This window comes from Callithrix jacchus, chromosome 4 (genome assembly GCF_049354715.1).
Source record: "Callithrix jacchus isolate 240 chromosome 4, calJac240_pri, whole genome shotgun sequence".
Taxonomy (NCBI): Eukaryota; Metazoa; Chordata; class Mammalia; order Primates; family Cebidae; genus Callithrix; species Callithrix jacchus.
In genome coordinates this window covers 93,157,516-93,177,413 of record NC_133505.1, presented here as the reverse complement: position 1 = coordinate 93,177,413, position 19,898 = coordinate 93,157,516, and the positions used below count along the sequence as shown (strand labels likewise).

Here is a 19,898-nt window from a genome sequence, read left to right as displayed (position 1 = left end):
TCTATGACACAGGTGTAAAGAAAATAAAGCAAGTGAACGTATGTGAAAGCCAATGCTGGCTGGGCACGGTGGCTCACACCTGTAATTCTAGCACTTTGGGAGGTGGAGGCGGGGATATTGCTTGAGCCCGGGAGTTGACCAGCCTGGGAAACATGGAGAAACCCTGTCTCTCCAAACAGAACAAAACAAAACAAAAACAAAAACGAACAAACAAAAAAATCCCCCAATTAGCCGGGCTTGCCAGCATACTCCTGTAGTAACAGTTGCCTGGAAGGCTAAGATGGGAGGGTCACCTGAGCTCGGGAAGTTGAGACTGTAGTGAGCTGAGACCGTGGCACTGCACTCCAGTCTGAGCCATAGAGAGAAATGATGTATCAGAAAAAAAAGAAAAAAGGAAGAAAGCCTTTTTCCCCTTTTCCTGTTCCCCTGCTGCTCCCCACTACAAACATTCTCATAGCCCTTAGTCCTCATATCTAATCAGTTATAAAATATGAGATTTCTTCTTTCTTTTCCTTCCTTCCTTCCTTCCCTCCCTCCCTCCCTCCCTCCCTCCCTCCCTCCCTCCCTCCCTCCCTCCCTCCCTCCCTTCCTTCCTTCCTTCCTTCCTTCCTTCCTTCCTTCCTTCCTTCCTTCCTTCCTTCCTTCCTTCCTTCCTCTCTTTCTTTTGAGACAGTGTTTCTCACTGTCTCCCAGGCTGGAGTGCAGTGGCTCGATCTTGGCTCACTGCAGCCTCATCCTCCTGGGCTCCAGCGATCTTCCCACCTCAGCCTCCTGAGTAGCTGGGACTACAGGCCCATGCTACCATGCCCAGCTAATTTTTGTATTTTAATAGATACGGGGTTTTACAATGTTGCCCAGTCTTGTCTTGAACTCCTGGGCTCAAGCAATCTGCCTGCCTTGGCCTCCCAAAGTGCTGGGATTACTGGCCTGAGCAGAAATGGCTCTTTAAAAACAGCTCTGAAGAAGGTGAAGTCAAATAAATATGTAAAATAAAAAATACATTGGTAAGCTATATTAAACTGGCAGATAATAATGTTGCTCTAAAAAAGATGTCGGCATCTTATTTAGGGATATGTCATCTGAAAACATCATTTAAAAAGCTCATTGTAAAATGTAAAGATTTAAAGGCAGTACAATGAAGTGTGGTTCAGAGTTTGGAGTTTGGAATTGTAAAAAGACATTTTAAAACCTTGGCTCTGCCAGTAACTAATTATGTGACCTTATATAGATTACTTCACCTCTAGAATTTCTTTACAAAAACGAGAATGATACCACACAGGATTGTCATGATGATTGAATATATTTGTGAGTGCAAGGTGCCCAAAAGAATGTCTAGCTCACATGAGTCCTCAGTTAATGGTAGGTGTTATTTTTTAAAAATAGAAGATATTGTTACCATATTCAGTATTACAGATAGTGCACTGAATGCTAACTCCATTTTTTAAATGCTTTGTTACGTTTTCTGTAATAGGTTAACTAAATATGTGTTGTATAAAGACCTTCCACACCCAACCTGCCATATGCACAGAAGAGAAAGTGGAGGCAAGATTGTGGTTCTATACCTCAGACTTTGGAGAGATGTTTGTTATAAGAGAATGCGGTTGTTCCAGTTATTTATTGTTATCCATCAAGTTACTTGAAAACTTAGTGAGTAAAATAACAAATTATTATCTTTCAAAGTTCCACTGGGGACTGAGCTCAAGTAGGCCGTTCTTAACTTGAGTTTCTCATGCAGTGCAGTCAGATGGTGGCTGCGGCTGGAGTTATCTAAAAGCTCAGCTGGGCTAGTCATCCAGGATGGCTTCTTCACTCATGTGTCTAGTGCCTCATTATTTCTTGGCCTCTTTCTCTTTCTCCATGTGACACTTTACCCTCTAGAGTATCTTCATTTGGCTTGGCCTTCCCATCCTGTGGTGGTCTCATTTCTTATATGGCAACTGGTTTCTAAGAGATGGGAAGCAGGAAATGCCAGGTCAGTTAAGGGATATACCTACTACTTGCCCAGTGTCACTACTGCTATATTCCTGGTCAAATCAGTCATAGGGCCTACTTAGATGAAATGGGGTACAAAGATAGACATACTACTGTTTGATGTGGAAGTGGGATTAGATGGGGCTAAAGAGGTGAAGACTTAGGTTAACCCTCTAGAAGTCAGTTAGATTTAATCTGTTTGATTGACACACGATTATGCCTCTAATCCTAGCCTAGTCATCTCAAGAATGTGTTATGAGTCATTTGGGCTTCCTGGTGTAGAGACTATAGATTAGTCACTCCAGCTATCACCACCTTTAGAAAAACCACAAACCTCACCACTCTCTGGCAGTGGGGAGCAATAGCAACATGTTTGCAAGCAAAGGGCCTGTATGTCACATTGTTTCAAGCACTTGTGACCTTCTTGGAACAATCATTAATATATGCATGGGCATATGTATGTATGTGTATGTGTCCGATACTTGGTGTGTCAAGATGTATATTGGTGCATGTATGTATTTAATATGTGTATACGGCTTGTTTGGCATACTGGTAGAGTGTCTATTTCATAAATCATTTAATTCTATTATAGAAATATATATATTAATTGTATTTAATCACAATGAATAATATTGTGCAAACATATGTTAAATAATAATGGTATGCTATGGTAATAATATCCTTTTGTACTTTTAAGAATGTGATTGGGCCAGGTAAGGTAGCTCACACCTGTAATACTAGCAGTTTGAGAGACTGAGGGGGGCATATCGCTTAAGCCCAGGAGTTTGAGACCAGCCTGGGCAACATGATGAAACCTGTCTGTGTAAAAAAATACAAAAAATGAGCAGCGTGTGGCAATGCATGCCTGTAGTTCCAGTTACTCGGGAGGCTGAGATGGGAAGATCATTTAATGCTGGGAGGTCAAAGCTGCAGTGAGCCATGACCGCACCACTGTCCTCCAGCCTGGGAGGCAGAGAGAGACTCCGTCTCAAAGAAAAGACCAAACCAAACCCCTCAAACAACAACAACAACAACAACCAAAACCAAAACAAATGCTATTGTAGGGGAGCCAGAGATCACCTCCAACCCCCTTTTAGCTCTTAGTAGGCTCCTCAGCTGGATCTGGGAGTCAAATTCTCTTTCATATTAATAAGAGAGAAATATGCAAATTTTATTAGTTTTACATGTACATTGGAATCTTTACAAGAGAGTGAAGTCTGAAGAAGTGGCCAAAGCAAGATGCTTTTATTTGAGACCAGCCTGGGCAACATGGTGAAACCCTGTCTCTACTAAAAATACAAAAATTAGCCAGGCGTGGTGGCTTGCACCTGTAATCCCAGCTACTCTGGAGGCTGATGCAGAATTGCTTGAACTCGGGAGGTGGAGGTTGCAGTGAGTCCATATTGCGTCATGCACTCCAGCCTGGGTTACTGAGTGAGACTTCATCTCAAAAAAAAAAAAAAAAAAAAAAAAAAAATCTGGCTAGGGGCAGTGAATTTCTAGGGGAGTCACTAAGAGATATGTGAGGTGGAGGAGGAGGTTTAAAACAGGTGGAAGATAAGGGTCACTTCATTAAGTATGGTTATTCTGGACCCTCACAGCCTCTATTTCCAAGTCTCTGATGATAAGGGATATTTTCTCACCCTGGCATGGAGAGGGTGCCCCTCCCAGAGGAATCATTATTGCTCGCTGCAGGCAGAGAGCAACAAGTTCAGCTCACTCTTTCTGCAACTAAAATTTCACTAATGTTTTCAACTCAAAAATAATCAATATACCAATCTGGCATATTTTGGAATAGTACATCCTTCACTCCTTCACTATCTTTTCCTCACAGAGTCACATTATTTCAGGAATCTAAATTTGGGTATATATATTTTTTAATATGAACTAAGAGGCACTAATTTAAACCCTGGAGCTATTATATGTTTTTTATTAATGGTTTCTTTTGAATTTTTATGACTTTTATGTCTTAGCATAAAATGGTTTCTCCGTGTGACATATGCAACATTTATAGATTCACATATTAGTCAGCTACAATTTTATAGCTAAGTGAGAACATACTCTCTCTAATAAAATTATATAAAAATATTTAATTCTACTGAACATTTACTCTAAGTTGTCATTCAAGGGTTATCTTGCTTCTTAGTGTGACAACTCTATGTTAGCAGCTTTTGATTGATATTATTATAATTCAACATAACTGTATTGATCATTTACTTTGTGTGAGGTCTTGTGCTAGGGTAATGGTAGATTAAAGGTGCATAGTTTCTATCTTGAAGAAGCTTTCTCATGATGGGCACAGTGGCTCACACCTGTAATTTCAGCAATTTGGGAGGCTGAAGTGGGAGGATTGCTTGAGCTCAGGAGTTCCAGATCGGCCTACACAACATAGTGAGATACCCATTTCTTCTTTTTCTCTTTCTTTCCCTCCCTCCCTCCCTCCCTCCCTCCCTCCCTCCCTCCCTCCCTTCCTTCCTTCCTTCCTTCCTTCCTTCCTTCCTTCCTTCCTTCTTTACTGATGGAGTCTCTCTGTTGCCCAGGCTAGAGTGCAGTGGTGCAATCTCACCTCACTCCTGAGACCCAATTTCTAATTTAAATAAAAAGAAAGAAGCTTTCTTTGTGGATGAAGAGGTAGACATGCACATAACTGGCTAGACTCTGGGGCATCATCTAAGAATTATAAGCAAAGTGACAAGCGAATGCAGTGGAGAAAGATATTTATTTTGTCTTTGGGGTTGGGTGAAAACTTCACAATGAATCTGGCAGTTGAGCAGCTCCTTAAAAGACTCTGAAGTAGATGAACTGCAAAGGGAAAGAAGGAAGGCCAAGTTGAGAAAACACATATTTTCTTGGACTCACGTTATCCTGATGTGGTGAGTGATGGGATATAAGGGTATGTTGATGCATATTGTAGATTATTCTAAGGTTACATGCACAGGGCCTATGAATTTTTGGAAAATACTCATGGGGAATACCAAAAGAGGCTAAAAGTAAATCTGACTTTAGATTAAGTGTATTTTTGCAGAATAGCATAAATCCCAGAAGAATATAATTCTCCCCTCCCCGATTCTTAATATTTTCTTTTGAATTTTAAAACAGAAAAACCTGAGGGTGATTAGGTTGATAAAAAGATTTATTAAAATGCTTTCAAAATCACCTAGAATTTGAAGTTTATTTGTTTTTACTTGGTTAATGTCATCTCTTTTCAAAATAAAGGCAAAGCAAGATAACAGTTTCTGCTACAGCAAGTGATTTTTGTTTCACTTTTTCAATCTTCTTTTCACTTTATTGTAAAGCCAATTCTTAAAATGTGCATTGACTTCATGCTTTCACATTCTGCAATCTTATTATAAATGTTTCTCTCTAAATTAATTCTGATATAATTGTTCACTGCATAATGGCTGAATTTTCATAATATATGAGCTGTAATATTAAAGCACAAAAATGATACTAGTTTAAAAAGGAAACTAGTTTTAATTCCAAAAATTTTCTTATAGCTTTGTGTATTACTTAGCACTGTGGTTCTCAAACTTTTTGATCCCAGAACTTGTTTACACTCTTAAAAGTTATTGGAGACCTCAAAGAGCTTCTATTCATGAAGTTATATCCATCAGTATTTAATGGCTAAGTGATTATGTTAAAGTTTTCAAATCTTTATTCACTTAGAAAAATCTGTCATATGTTAATACAAATATTTATTTATTTATTTTTTAATATTAACTAGAGTGATGATTTTTATTTTTATTTTTATTTTTTATTGCATTTTAGGTTTTGGGGTACATGTGCAGAGCATGCAATACAGTTGCATAGGTACACACATGGCAGTGTGTTTTGTTTGCCTTCTCCCCTTCACCCACATTTGGCATTTCTCCCCAGGCTATCCCTCCCTACCTCCCCCTCCCACTGGCCCTCCCCTTTTCCCCCCAATAGACCCCAGTGTTTAGTACTCCCCTCTCTGTGTCCATGTGTTCTCATTTTTCATCACCCACCTATGAGTGAGAATATGCGGTGTTTCATTTTCTGTTCTTGTGTCAGTTTGCTGAGAATGATGTTCTCCAGATTCATCCATGTCCCTACAAACGACACAAACTCATCATTTCTGATTGCTGCATAATATTCCATGGTGTATATGTGCCACATTTTCCCAATCCAGTCTATCATCGATGGGCATTTGGGTTGATTCCAGGTCTTTGCTATTGTAAACAGTGCTGCAATGAACATTCGTGTGCATGTATCCTTATAGTAGAACGATTTATAGTCCTTTGGATATATACCCAGTAATGGGATTGCTGGGTCAAATGGAATTTCTATTTCTAAGGCCTTGAGGAATCGCCACACCGTCTTCCACAATGGTTGGACTAATTTACACTCCCACCAACAGTGTAAAAGTGTTCCTTTTTCTCCACATCCTCTCCAGCATCTGTTGTCTCCAGATTTGTTAATGATCGCCATTCTAACTGGTGTGAGATGGTATCTCAATGTGGTTTTGATTTGCATCTCTCTGATGACCAGTGACGATGAGCATTTTTTCATATGATTGTTGGCCTCATATATGTCTTCTTTTGTAAAGTGTCTGTTCATATCCTTTGCCCAATTTTGAATGGGCTTGTTTGTTTTTTTTCCTGTAAATCTGTTTGAGTTCTTTGTAAATTCTGGATATCAGCCCTTTGTCAGATAGGTAAACTGCAAAAATTTTTTCCCATTCTGTTGGTTGCCGATTCACACTAGAGACTGTTTCTTTTGCTGTGCAGAAGCTGTGGAGTTTCATTAGGTCCCATTTGTCTATTTTGGCTCTTGTTGCCAATGCTTTTGGTGTTTTGTTCATGAATTCTTTGCCTACTCCTATGTCCTGGATGGTTTTGCCTAGATTTCCTTCTAGGGTTTTTATGGTGCCAGGTCTTATGTTTAAGTCTTTAATCCATCTGGAGTTAATTTTGGTGTAAGTTGTCAGGAAGGGGTCCAGTTTCTGCTTTCTGCACATGGCTAGCCAGTTTTCCCAGCACCATTTGTTGAACAGGGAATCCTTTCCCCATTGCTTGTTTTTGTTGGCTTTATCAAAGATTGTATGGTTGTAAATATGTTGTGTTGCCTCTGATGCCTCTGTTCTGTTCCATTGGTCTATATCTCTGTTTTGGTACCAGTACCATGCTGTTTTGTTACTGTAGCCTTGTAGTATAGTTTGAAATCCAGTAGTGTGATGCCCCCCACTGTGTTCTTTTTGCTTAGAATTGACTTGGCTATGCGGGCTCTCTTTTGGTTCCATATGAAGTTCATGGTGGTTTTTTCCAGTTCTGTGAAGAAAGTCAATGGTAGCTTGATGGGTATAGCATTGTTTCTGTAAATTACTTTGGGCAGTATAGCCATTTTTACAGTATTAATTCTTCCTAACCATGAACATGGAATGTTTCTCCATCTGTTTGTGTCCTCTCTGATTTCGTTGAGCAGTGGTTTGTAGTTTTCCTTGAAGAGGTCCCTTACGTTCCTTGTGAGTTGTATTCCTAGGTATTTTATTCTTTTTGTAGCAATTGTGAATGGCAGTTCGTTCTGGATTTGGCTCTCTTTAAGTCTGTTATTGGTGTAGAGTAAGCCAAATTGACCAAGCAAGAAATGTGGGACTATGTGAAGAGACCTAACCTACATTTGATAGGTGTACCAGAATGTGACGAAGAGAATGAATCCAAGCTGGAAAATACTCCTCAGGACATTATCCAGGAAAATTTCCCCCTCCTAGAAAGACAGGCCAAATATTTATTTTTTTAAATGACAATTTTCAAGAAAAAAATGTCAGTGAAAAGAGTGCCATTGTTTTACCTTTTTGCAAAACTATTCATTGTCTGGTCTAACAGAACACAGCTAAATTCTCACCTGCTTCTTCATTCAACCTGTTGTAAAGATTATATGTCATGTAGCCTCTAGGAAATTTCTCTGAATACTCAAGAGGATGAAGAGGAAACAGAGGCAAACAACATTTTAGTATTATTACGGAAGTCATTTTAACCTCACAGATCACACTTTGAGAACCACTGACTTAGAACAGTATTTATTCATTGTTAATTATGTATGAAGATAAATGGAACTCAAAATTACTTATGTACAAATACATATATCAGGTAGAAATAATGACATACATTTGATTTATGTATGTCATAAAACTTACTTACCTTCCTACTTACACAATCTGAATTTCTATACAGGTTGAGTATCCTTTATCTGAAATGCTGTGGATGAAAGGTGTTTTAGATTATGAATTTTTTTTGGATTTTGGAATATTTGCATGTACATATATTGGGCATAGGACCCATGTCTAAACATAAAATTTATTGTTTCATGTCTGAAACACATAGCCTGAAGGTAATTTTATACAACATTTAAAATATTTTGCGCATAAACAAAGCATGTGTTAAATATTTATGTGTGGAACTTTCCACTTGTGTTGTCATGTTGGTGCTCAAAATGTTTCGGACTGTGGGCCATTTCAGATTTCAAATTTTCAAAACAGATATAGTCGAGAAGTATTATGAACTTAGTTCTCTCTGACAAATTATTCCTAAGAAGTGTTATGGATTAATGTAAACATCTAGCAGAAACTCGGCCCTATTATGTCAGTCTGCATGAAAAATAACCACAAGTTTTGACTCACCTGTACCTTTAAACCTCATTCTGAATTATTATTATATTATTATTATTATTGTTAAAATGGAGTCTCGCTCTGTCACCCAGGCTGGAGTGCAGTGGCATGATCTCGGCTCACTGCAACCTCTGCCTTCTGGGTTCAAGTGATTCTCCTGCCTCAGCCTCTGGAGTAGTTGGGACTACAGGTGCGTTACACCACGCCTGGCTAATTTTCTGTGTTTTTAGTAGAGATGGGGTTTCACTGTGTTGGCCAGGCTGATCTTGATCTCCTGACCTTGTGATCTGCCTGCCTTGGTCTCCCAAAGTGCTGAGATTACAGGCATGAGCCACCACGCCTGGCCTCTGAATTATTTTTTTTTTTAAACTTTTTACTTGGAATAATTGTAGATTCAGAGGAAGTCACAACAAAATGTACAGAGATGTCCTATATACCCTTCAGCTTGTTCCCCCACTGATAATTATCTTGTACAACTATAGTACAATGTGAATACCAGAGAACTGACATTGCTGAAACCTGTAGAACTTATTCAGACTTAAGGCACATACACACATAATACTAGTGCTCTGTTATGGAATTTTATCTCATGCGTAGATTAGTGTGACTAATATCCCTGTCAATATGCAGCTGTCCCATCACCACAGCTCCCTGTGCTGTCCCTTTAGAGCCACACTTATCCTCACACACTTCTTTCCCAATGCTAACTCTTTAAAACCATTAATCTATTCTCTATCTCTATAATTTTGTTATTTTCACAGTGTTATATAAATGGAATCCTATAGTATTTAGCCTTCAGTCAGCATAATTTTCTCGAATGGATCTCGAGATCCATTCGAGTTGCTGGGTGTATCAATAGTATGTTCATTTTTTTGTTGCTGGGCAGTATTCCACAGTATGGATATACCATCATTTGTATAAACATTCACCTGCTGAAGGGCATTTGAATTGTTTCCAGTTTTTTGGCTACTCTAAATAAAGTCTCTATGAATATTCATATATAAGTTTTGTGTGAACATAGTCTTCATTTCTCTGAAATAAATGCCCAAAAGTGCGACTGTTGGGGCATATGGTAAGTACATGTTTAGTTTCATCAGAAACTGCCAAACTATTTCCCAGAGTGGCTGTACCATTTTATATTCCCACCAGCAATGCCAAGGTATCTTGGTTCTCTGCATCCATGCCAGTGTTTGGTGTTATTTTTTGTTTTAGCCATTCTGATAGAGGCATAATATGTCATTGTAGTTTTAATTTGCATTTCCTTAATGGCTGATAATGTTGAATACTTTGTGTTTATTCTCCATCAAATGATTGTATATTTTATATCTCATATATAAACTTATATATATTTTCTTAGGTATTACCTGAGTTCCATGTTTTACAGATAAGAATATTGAGGCTTCTTAACAGGATGACATATTTAAAAAGAGAATTTATTGTAATTATTATTAAACGAATTTCTAAAAGTTAATGTGAGAAATGAGAAGATTCAGTTATCTACTTCATTCCTAAGGGAACTTTTTACATGGTTTTAATATATGTTGGGAGCTAAAAGCAGAGAGGTCAAAACACTGATAACTATTAGTAACACTGAAACTACTACTGGTTGCTGTTATGGCTGGTAAGCCAATTTTAGATTAACTCTTTTTTTTTTTCCTCCCATGTCTGTCTGCAGGAGAGCCATGGATTCCTACAGAAAATATGCAGCTATCATTCTGATCACCTTGTCGGTGTTTCTGCATATTCTCCATTCCCTTCCTGATGGCGAGTTTACAGCGGAGGGTATGTGACCAGGGTTGGGGTTGAAGTAATAAGCATAACACATATTTCTAGATGTACATCAATAACTCCATTAATTACATTTCTACCTCCTTTTCAAAAGTAATAAATCTTTGCTGCTGGATTCATATCTAAGCACTTGTAGACTGTGAACATAAAATTAAGTTCAGAAAAGGTACAGTGAAAATGATATCTTACACAACCATTTATACAGCAGCCTGTACATTTTCATCTGAAATAGATTCCTTATTATTCTTTATTTGAGTCTTACAAGAAGAAAATGCTCCTTATTCAGTTAGCTCAGTTTTTCTTACATTTCTCCCAGAAGATTCGAGAAGATTTTAACATTGCCTTTTTGGATGAATTTTCACGTCAGTTAACAAGTGAGGAAAAACAAAACCATTTTATACAGTAAATTTGTTTTGCTGTACTGTCTGAAAAATCTCATATAGTAGCTGATATAATTCCTTCTGCTTTGAAATTGTGAGCTACTATTGATTATGGTTTTTCTCTAGATAAGTGGTAATATTTTAATCCAGGTCCCAAGTGGAGATGCCTGATCTAATACCGGGCTCCCTACACTCACCAAGCTTTCTTAATTTTGACATATTTCTCTCTGTCAATATTTGGAGTTACTGTGGGAAAAACAATAGCAGATTCTAAAGGGGAAAATATTTTTCCTCTGGGCATAATTCTTTTTTCAGTTCAACATGATGTTTTCATCTGTCAAGTTTATGTTTCCTTTAGGCATGCCATTAGCATTGGGATAGAGAATCCATGCTTGAAGAAAGAGTGACTATAACTGAGATTTTTCTATGCATGTCTGTAAAAATGTTTGTTTTTAAATTTTGTTTCTTATGAGCATTACTCTAATTAGTATAAATATTAAATAGATATTATCAATGAAGATTAATATATAACCAAAAAGAACTTACTTAGTTCCCTTTCATTTTTGGTGGAAAAATAATATTCACCATCCCATAATAAGAAAATACTCATAGTTTTTTTTTCTTTGTTGTTTGTTTTCTCTTTTCTTTTTTTTTTTTTGAGACAGAATCTTGCTCTAGTTGCCCAGGCTGGAGTGCAATGGTGCCATCTTGGCTCATTGCAACCTCTGCCTCCTGGGTTCAAGAGATTCTCCTGCCTCAGTCTCCGGGGTAGCTGGGATTATAGGTGCACACCCAGTTAGTTTTTTTGTATTTTTAGAAGAGACGGGGTTTCGCCATGTTGGCCAGGCTGGTCTCGAACTCATGACCCTCTGGTGATCCACCTGCCTTGGCCTTCCAAGGTGCTAGGATTACAGGCGTAAGCCACCACATTTTTTCTTTCTTTCTTTTTTTTTTGAGTCAGGGTCTCACTTTGTCATTCAGGCTGGAGTGCAGTGGCATGATATCGGCTCACTGCAGCTTCAAGCGATCCTTCTGCCTCAGCCGGTCAAGTAGCTGGGACCATAGGTGTGTGCCACCAGGCCTGACTAGTTTTTGTTTCTTTGTAGAGATGGGGTTTCACCATATTGCCCAGGCTGCTCTCGAACTCCTGAGCTCAAGTGATCCACCCACTTTGGCCTCCCAAAGTGCTGGTATTACACGTGTGAGCAACTGTGCCACCCTCATAGTTTCTTTTAAATCTTTGGATTATTTGACTGTGCCTTTTTTTTTCCTGATAGAGTGCCCGGAATGCAAGCTAAAGGAAAACAAATACTTCTCCAGGCTGGGTTCCCCCATATATCAGTGCATGGGCTGCTGCTTCTCTAGAGCATATCCCACTCCATTAAGATCCCAGAAGACAATGTTGGTTCCAAAAAATGTCACCTCAGAGTCCACTTGCTGTGTAGCTAAAGCATATACCAAGGTAAGCACCTCAAGGGCCTCAGAAGCTTTCTAACAGCCCAATCTGAGAAATAGTCATAGAGCCCACCCATGGGATTTAATGCCAAAGGTTAATGACCCAGACTCTGTTGAGCATTTGTACAGGCAGGGACTACATTTCTACTCACTAATTAAAAAAGCCAATTGTCTTGTGGGTACAGGCTGTATTCACTCAGAATGAGAATAGGGGTAGAGGGACAAGGGGCAGTTGGGAGAAAGTAAGTTTACTTGTGCTAAAAATATCTTCTAAAAGGGGGACTGTGCAAATGTAGTATGCATGTATTTATTTCAGCAGACTGCAATTTTATTTAATATTCTTCAATTTTGTCTCTCTATCATCTAATATATAATGTATAATATCTCTTTTTTTCCTTCCCCTTTAGGCCACTGTAATGGGGAACATCAGAGTGGAGAACCACACGGAGTGCCACTGCAGTACTTGTTATCATCACAAATTTTAAACGTTTTGCCAAGTGCTGTCGTGATGACTGCTGATTTTCTGGAATGGAAGATTAAGTTGTTCAGTGTTTATGGCTTTGTGAGATTAAAACCCTCCTTTTCCTTACCATACCGCTTTGACACGCTTCAAGGATGTACTGCAGCTTTATTGCCTTTCTCTTTATCCCACAGTACAATCAGTAGTCTAGTTCTTTTCATTTGGAATGAATACAGTATTTAGCTCGTTCCACTGCAAATAAAGCCTTTTAAATCATCATTCAGTCACTGAATTATCATTCTTCTTAAAAGTAAAGCCAATTACTTTTGACAGCATTAATGGAGGAGAGTGGGCCATTGAGTGAGTTGGGGCCACATGTGTTTGGTGACCTAACATTGGAGAGCCTTGCTGTTACCACACCTTCTAGAAGCGTGTGAGTCCTTTCAGCTGGTGGGCTACTTATAGGACATTTATTGGGACAAGAGAAGAAAATATGAGAACTTCTATTTCTACCCATTTTTATATAACTTTTTAAATTTCCATTTTGATGGATTTTATAAAAGCACAGATACATTGGTATGGTAATACACTTACACAATTTAAACAAATAATTATCCATATATTGGGAACATTTGATCAGAAACTTTTTACTGTCAGAAAAGTGCAATTAAAAACCAAAAGAAAAATGGATTTGAGAAAGACAAAATCATTCCCAGACTGAAGTTTCTATTTACTTGCCTTATGTCTGGCTAAAAAACGCTCATCTTAGTCCCTGGCAGCCAGGCTATTACTGAATAGTGGCCAAGGAAAGGGCATCTTTGTACCCAGTTAAAACTGGGCATTGCGCTGAAATGCCAGAGGCATCAGATTTTGTTTTTCACATTCAGATCTGGCTGAGAATGAATAAATGATGATCAAAATATTCATTTAGCACTCACTGTGGTCTAGGTGGCATGCCCGGTGTATTCACCTTGTTTTTAAAAATGTTTAAGATGGCCGGGTGTGTTGGCTCACACTTGTTGTCTCAGCACTTTGGGAGGCCAAGGTGGGTGGATCACTTGAGGTCAAGAGTTCGAGACCAGCCTGGCCAACATGGTGAAACCCTGTCTCTACTAAAAATACAAAAATTAGCCAGGTGTGGTGGTGGGCACCTGTAATCCCAGGTACTCAGGAGGCTGAGGCAGGAGAACTTCCTGGACTCAGGAGATGGAGGTTGCAGTGGGCCAAGATCATGCCACTGCACTCCAGCTTGGGCCATAAAGAGCGAGACTCAGTCTCAAAACAACAACAACAACAACAACAAACAAAACAAAACAAAACAAGAAACTTACAAGTAGTGCCATGCTTCAATATTACATTTATTGAGCATTTATACTTTAGAGGTGGTCCTTACCTTGAGGACAATGGTATTGTAACTATTAAATTATTTTAGCCGTGGGGGAGATCATAGCTACTCAATAAAGTCATACTCCTAACAGAGCCTGTAATTTAAAAAAAATCACACCGGTCACCAATAAGGTTTTCAGAAAGAAATTTTGATCATCACCCATTTGTAAAAATTTTATTTCTGAGTGTCAAGCCAGTTCCTTGTTTCTTAGCTGGTTGATAAACATATCAGGTGTTAGGGTAATAAGTTAAAATAGGAAGTGCATGTACTTTTTTTTTTTGAGACAGAGTCTTGCTCTGTTGCCCACAGTGGAGTGCAGTGGTGCGATCTCTGCTCATTGGAACCTCCGCCTCCCAGGTTAAAGGTTAAAGTGATTCTCCTGACTCAGACTCTCGAGTGCATGGGATTACAGGCACATGCCACCACATCCAGCTAATTTTCATATTTTTAGTAGAGACAGTGTTTCACCATGTTGGTCAGGCTGGTCTCTAACGCCTAACCTCAAGTGATCTGCCTGCCTTGGCCTCCCGAAGTGCAGGCATTACAGGCTGTGAGCCACTGCACCCGGCCATTTTTTGTATTATTTTTAGTAGAGATGGGGTTTCACCAGGTTGGCCAGGCTGATCTCAAACTCCTGGCCTCAAGTGATCCCCCACCTCAGCCTCCCAAATTGCTGGGATTACAGGCATGAGCCACTGCACCCTGCTATTGCATGCACTTTTTAAGAAACATGAAAAGACGCATGAAGACATTGGTCCATTCCTTCATTTATTATGTTTTCATTGAATGTATAGTAAGTGTTGATATTTTGTTAGATCACTGGGATTTAGATATCAGGAATCTCTGGAAGATAAGATTGAGAAAATATAACACTGCTTAATCAGAGAAACAATGGTGCTGATCGTTGGTTCATGCATGTATTTAGCAGATATTGACTGAGAACCTACTAAGTGTCAGGTCTGGAGTGCTTGTTTGGAGGGCTCATTAGTGATGGAAGGCTTCTGACACTTCTTGGCTAGAATGTCCCTGTTCATCTGGGATCATCCTATTGACAGAGGAAATGGAAGGGACACTCCAGGAGTAAAGAGAAATGACAGGGACATTTTGTGTTCGTTCTGCTCAGCCAGGTTAACCCTGGTGAGCACTAAGTGAAAGGTCATAGCCATACTTACCTCCTGTCTTACCATGTGCCAGGCATGGTGCTGGTCCAGTGAAGGCCAAGCATGAATAAGGCACATACTCTGCTCTGAAGCAATTCACAGCCTAGTGCAGAAGAGCAGCATAAACAAATTACGATCAAGAGAAATGTACACTATGGGAGAGGAGTGAACTTCAGTGGAATAAAGGGAATGGCTTATTCAGTCTGTCGGGGCTCGTCATAGAGAGCTTCTCAGGGCAACATGATCCTTGAGTTGGGTCTAGAAGATAGGCAGACAGATGGGGGAGGGTGCATTTTAGTTTGAGGAAACAGCATAAGCAATATTCTGAGATAAGAAACACTGAGAGTTCAAGGAGCTCAGTGTGATTGGAGTGCAGGAAGCTGGTTGGAGGACTGGAACTGTAGCAATAAATACGAACCTGTCAAGAGGTCCTTGTGTGACATGCAAAGAAATATGAATTTTAACGAGAGTTCTAGTTTCTCAAGCTGGAGGGCTTGGGGGTTCCTGAAGCCACAAAATAAGCAAGAACCTTACTGCAGGATCAATTTTGCTTAAAGATTTGTGGAAATGTGATTTTTTACTTCAAAACAAAGATGGATGTATGATAGAATAGGATGCAAAATTACCAAAAATAGGATGAAAAAAAGTGACTTAAAAAGAAACTTCATGCCGAGGGTGGGGCCTTTCGGATCCTGCTCTTCTGAGCCCTCCCAAACCTCCAGTTTCACTCTTGCATTAAGAGAACTTAAATGAAGGAGTTTGAGAAGTGCTAGTAATATTAAAGGAAGGGTAGTTGCTGGACTTCCAAGCTTCTGGATTGGGTCTGGCTGAGAAAATGATTGTCATGGCTTTTGGGACAGTCAATTTGAAAGCTCTGAAATGAGCTCTATAGCGAAAAGATTATAATCTCAGATATATAAGCAGCAAGGAGGAAGAGAAGCAGGTGTGGAGGCTGGCAATTTTGCTTCAAGACCATCTGTGAAAAACACCTGAGAGAAACCCTAAGGCAGAGTAAGCACATGTTTGAGGGCGTGGTTCTATCAAAAATACCATCTATCGTTCACCTCAGCCAGAAATCTGCTTCGAAATCTCCCCTGTGAGATTCCTTCCTTATGGCTAAAACATGGTATCCCGAGCACCAACTTTTTAAATGACAACACTCCTAGGAGATGCAATGCAGTTGGCCATTAACAGTTTAACAAACTATGACACTAGTTTAACAGACCATCAGTTCTGTCTGCACTGGGAGTTCTGGACCCTTGTTGGCCGGGAGGTGGGGGTACCTGGCATCATGTTAAAAGGATAAAGCAAAGATGCAAGACTTCTACTATTTTGTAACTGTGTCAAGATTTGATGACGAGAAGAAACTCCCAAGTGATGATAGGGATATTATTGGTGACTAGGACTCAAGGAGGCCAATATAACAGTGATGGCACTTGGCCTTTGGTCTGTCTCTTGGGAGTTAGAGAAAAGGGCAGGAAATGATGAAAGGGAAAGAGAGTTACAGGGAAGGGAGGAGAAAGAAGAATGAAGCTGCATAAAAAGTGCGGGGGGGAAAATGTGTGATGGGAAGAGAGAGAGAGGCCGGAAAGGCTGCTGGAGAGTCTCTAGCCTCAGACGTGGCAGAGCTGGAGTCAAGCAGAAAGAACAGGCCATTACTCATTTCCACCCACTCATGCCCACTCCGCTTCCCCTCTGTCAGAATATAAATAATCACCCGTAGTCAAGATCTCTAGGCTGTATGCAACTATTGTACAAACTGGAAAAGGATGCCCTCTCTGGGCAGGCACAGCACTTGAGTAAATGTCTTCACAATCAGAAGGTGCAGAAAAAAGTATTTCCCTCAGGCAGAGGTGGAATGGGGTCTGGATAGTTGTTAGTCCTCACTTCCTGGCTGGGCACCTGTGTGCAGTATACAAACTGTGCAACTTTACATGGCAGCTCTGTCTAGAATCTCACCATACTAATATGACCATTGCTGCATTTTGAAAAATAATGGCCTGAACTGGGGAGAATCTGGACATCCCAGATTCCAAATGTTGATGTCTTTATTATCCTTGTACTGCTTGGAGTGGCGGATCCTGGGTAAAACACTGTTCCAAATACAGTTTTGTTTGGTTTTACCATGTATGGAAAAAGTAGAAGAGATGCCCAGAATACGGCAAAGGACAGGAAGGTAAAACAAAAGCATACACATGCAAATGACCATGAAGGTGACAGGAGCAACTTGGTTAGGACAACAGGCTGCAGTAAGACCAGAGAGGTTGACTTACTCGACAAAAAGTTAAACAACATCAAACTGCCTGGCATTAATGCAGCTCTTCTACTTACTTGGAACTTCCCATGTCTAATGTGTCAATGATTCTCACTTAGCCCCTTCCAGACTGCGAGTCGAAACATTTGACAGCATCTTATTTGACAATTGGATAAACAGAGGCACAAAGCTTTGGTTATGTAGGAATGAAGAATGTGTATATGAAAAGTGGGTATCTCCATTTCTGTGCTGCTTCTTTCTAATTCCAATTCTTTCCAAATCCATGAATTTTTCACTTTATCTACCAAGAACCTATTTCCCTCTGGATACTAGTAGAAAACTCTCCTGGAGAGTTGCCCAGGATGAAAACCCATTCTGTTAAAAGATCTGATACTTGGTCTGTGAATTGTCTACTAATGCTTTGTCTGGAAGCTTGGGCTTCAGCTTCACCCTGATAGCTCTTCTTCCTTTACTCAACACCTTCTTCAGGTATTTTTTTTTGAAACTTAATTTGTATCTCAGAGCTATCCTATCCCTCAGGAGGAGAAACATGAAGAGATTTCTCTGTTCTGAAAGCCGAGTAAGATTTCCATATTCTTCTATTCAAAACTAGGTAGCATGAGGAATTGTACATTTTAAATGCTGTTTTCACAAGAAACTGAAGCTGGATCTGAGTGCCTCAGAACAAAGAGAGAAATTAATTATTGCATCAAACTTCAAAATGAGAGACATAAAAAAATAACTATTGGATTTTAAAAATGAATTTCCCTTCTGAACTCCAGAAAAGCATATGCTCTAAAAAGTATATACTTTTCTATTGAATCTGACTTTGAGGGCTCGCTCATCTAAAAGACTTGAAAGCTGAAGCTTTGGGAAAAAGAAGGAGGGAAGGAGGGTCAGGAGAGGAGTTTCTTAAGAAGCAGCCAGAAGCTTGGCAGACTACTGAAAACGTGTACGAGAGCATTCAACAAAGACATTCAATTGTTTTAAAACCATTTCCATTAGCAAAAATTAGGATAGTAAAGTAAAAGCACTAAAACTGTATCAATTTTCTCCAAATGCTATTGATTAGAAAGTGTGTTTGAATTGTAGTCACTTATTTAGCTGCAGATGATCTGTGAATGGTAATTGATTAGCAGTTGACAGCAAGTAGAATTTCAGTATGTGCAAATTTATTTCTATATACCTTTTTCCCAGTTGTGGCTCATGCTGAGGATAACTAGACAAGGCCAGCATCAGGGCTAGGCCTAGGAAGTGGAGATGAACTGAACTGGGAGGCAGGGCAGCAGCAGTGGTTTGCCCAAGACGGCTTCACAGGGATAAAGGAAGAGGAAAGAAAACCTGAGCTTTTCAGAATGTACTGCATCTTTGTGAAGATGGAGGAAGTGGGACGCACTGTGTGTAAAAAGGTTGTTGGCAGGTGCTTAGGTTGAAATTATGGTGTGAGGAGCTGAAGTCTTAACCTTGGGTTTTAGGGAGACAATTTACTATCTAAATTAAATTATGGTTATTACCACATTTATTCAAGTGACTGCGTTTCTCTGCAACATGCTCTAATGTGGAAGGCAGTGATAACATCAGAGATGCAGTCACTGTTTAAATGGGCAGAATGGGCAGGATGGGCTCTGAGGGCTCTGAGGTAGGCTCTGTGGTTCCTGAAGCTGAAGATACGAGTTCTGGCCGCAGCACTGTAAAGCTGAGCTTGGCCAAAGAGCTGCTCTCCCTCACTGCCAGCTTCTTCAGTCAGCTGCAGAGCTCACTGCTGTCCCTTGTGGACAAGTGGTCCATGGAGCTTCTGGAAGAGTCGGTGGGTGAGGCTGGGAGTGATGTGAGCAGGATGAGTCCCTCTGACTGTGCACATTTGTCTTCCTATTTATGGGATCCTTCTGTTTATTTGCTCCTGATGTGCCCTTTTAGTGACATCCGACTACCTGTGGGGTGATAGCTCTAATACTGGTGCACTTGGCAAGAAATATTTGATAAGCTAAAGCTAAATTCCAAAATCCCTTCACATTATTATAATAATTCCAATAATACATTTGTCAATGTAAAAAGGAAAAACGTTTAGGTTAAAGAAATTCACTCAAATTTTAAATTAAAATATCTGAAAATATTTTATTTGGGTTTCATTCAAATTTGATACCCTGTATTTTTCTCATGACCATATACGTATTTTTTAACTAGGCCCCATATGGACATCCACAAATACCTTCTAGTTCATCATCTCATTTTTTTTCTCTGTGCTAAGACATAAAAGGCTTAAAAACAGTTGTATATCTATATCTATATCTATATCTAGATATAAAAAAAACTCCAACAAAACAAAACAAAACAAAAACCAGAAAACCTCTTTGTGTTTGGTTGCCATCTGCAATAAAGCAAGGCACACACTGATGTATCTAATGAATATTCAGG

At 39.5% G+C, this 19,898-nt stretch overlaps 1 protein-coding gene across 4 annotated transcripts in view; it reads left to right on the top strand.

Moving 5' to 3' along the window:
• CGA (glycoprotein hormones, alpha polypeptide) overlaps positions 1-12,959 on the top strand; it is a 40,329-nt gene extending 27,370 nt beyond the window's left edge. For 3 of the 4 annotated variants that reach the window (XM_078368049.1, XM_035294654.3, XM_008994740.4), the window contains exons 2-4: positions 10,275-10,381; positions 12,045-12,229; positions 12,630-12,959. In XM_078368049.1, coding sequence (XP_078224175.1) covers positions 10,282-10,381; positions 12,045-12,229; positions 12,630-12,707 — 363 coding nt within the window. In that variant the 5' untranslated portion in view covers positions 10,275-10,281 and the 3' untranslated portion in view covers positions 12,708-12,959. 4 annotated transcript variants of the gene reach the window in all.
• Positions 12,960-19,898: the final 6,939 nt, after the last annotated feature.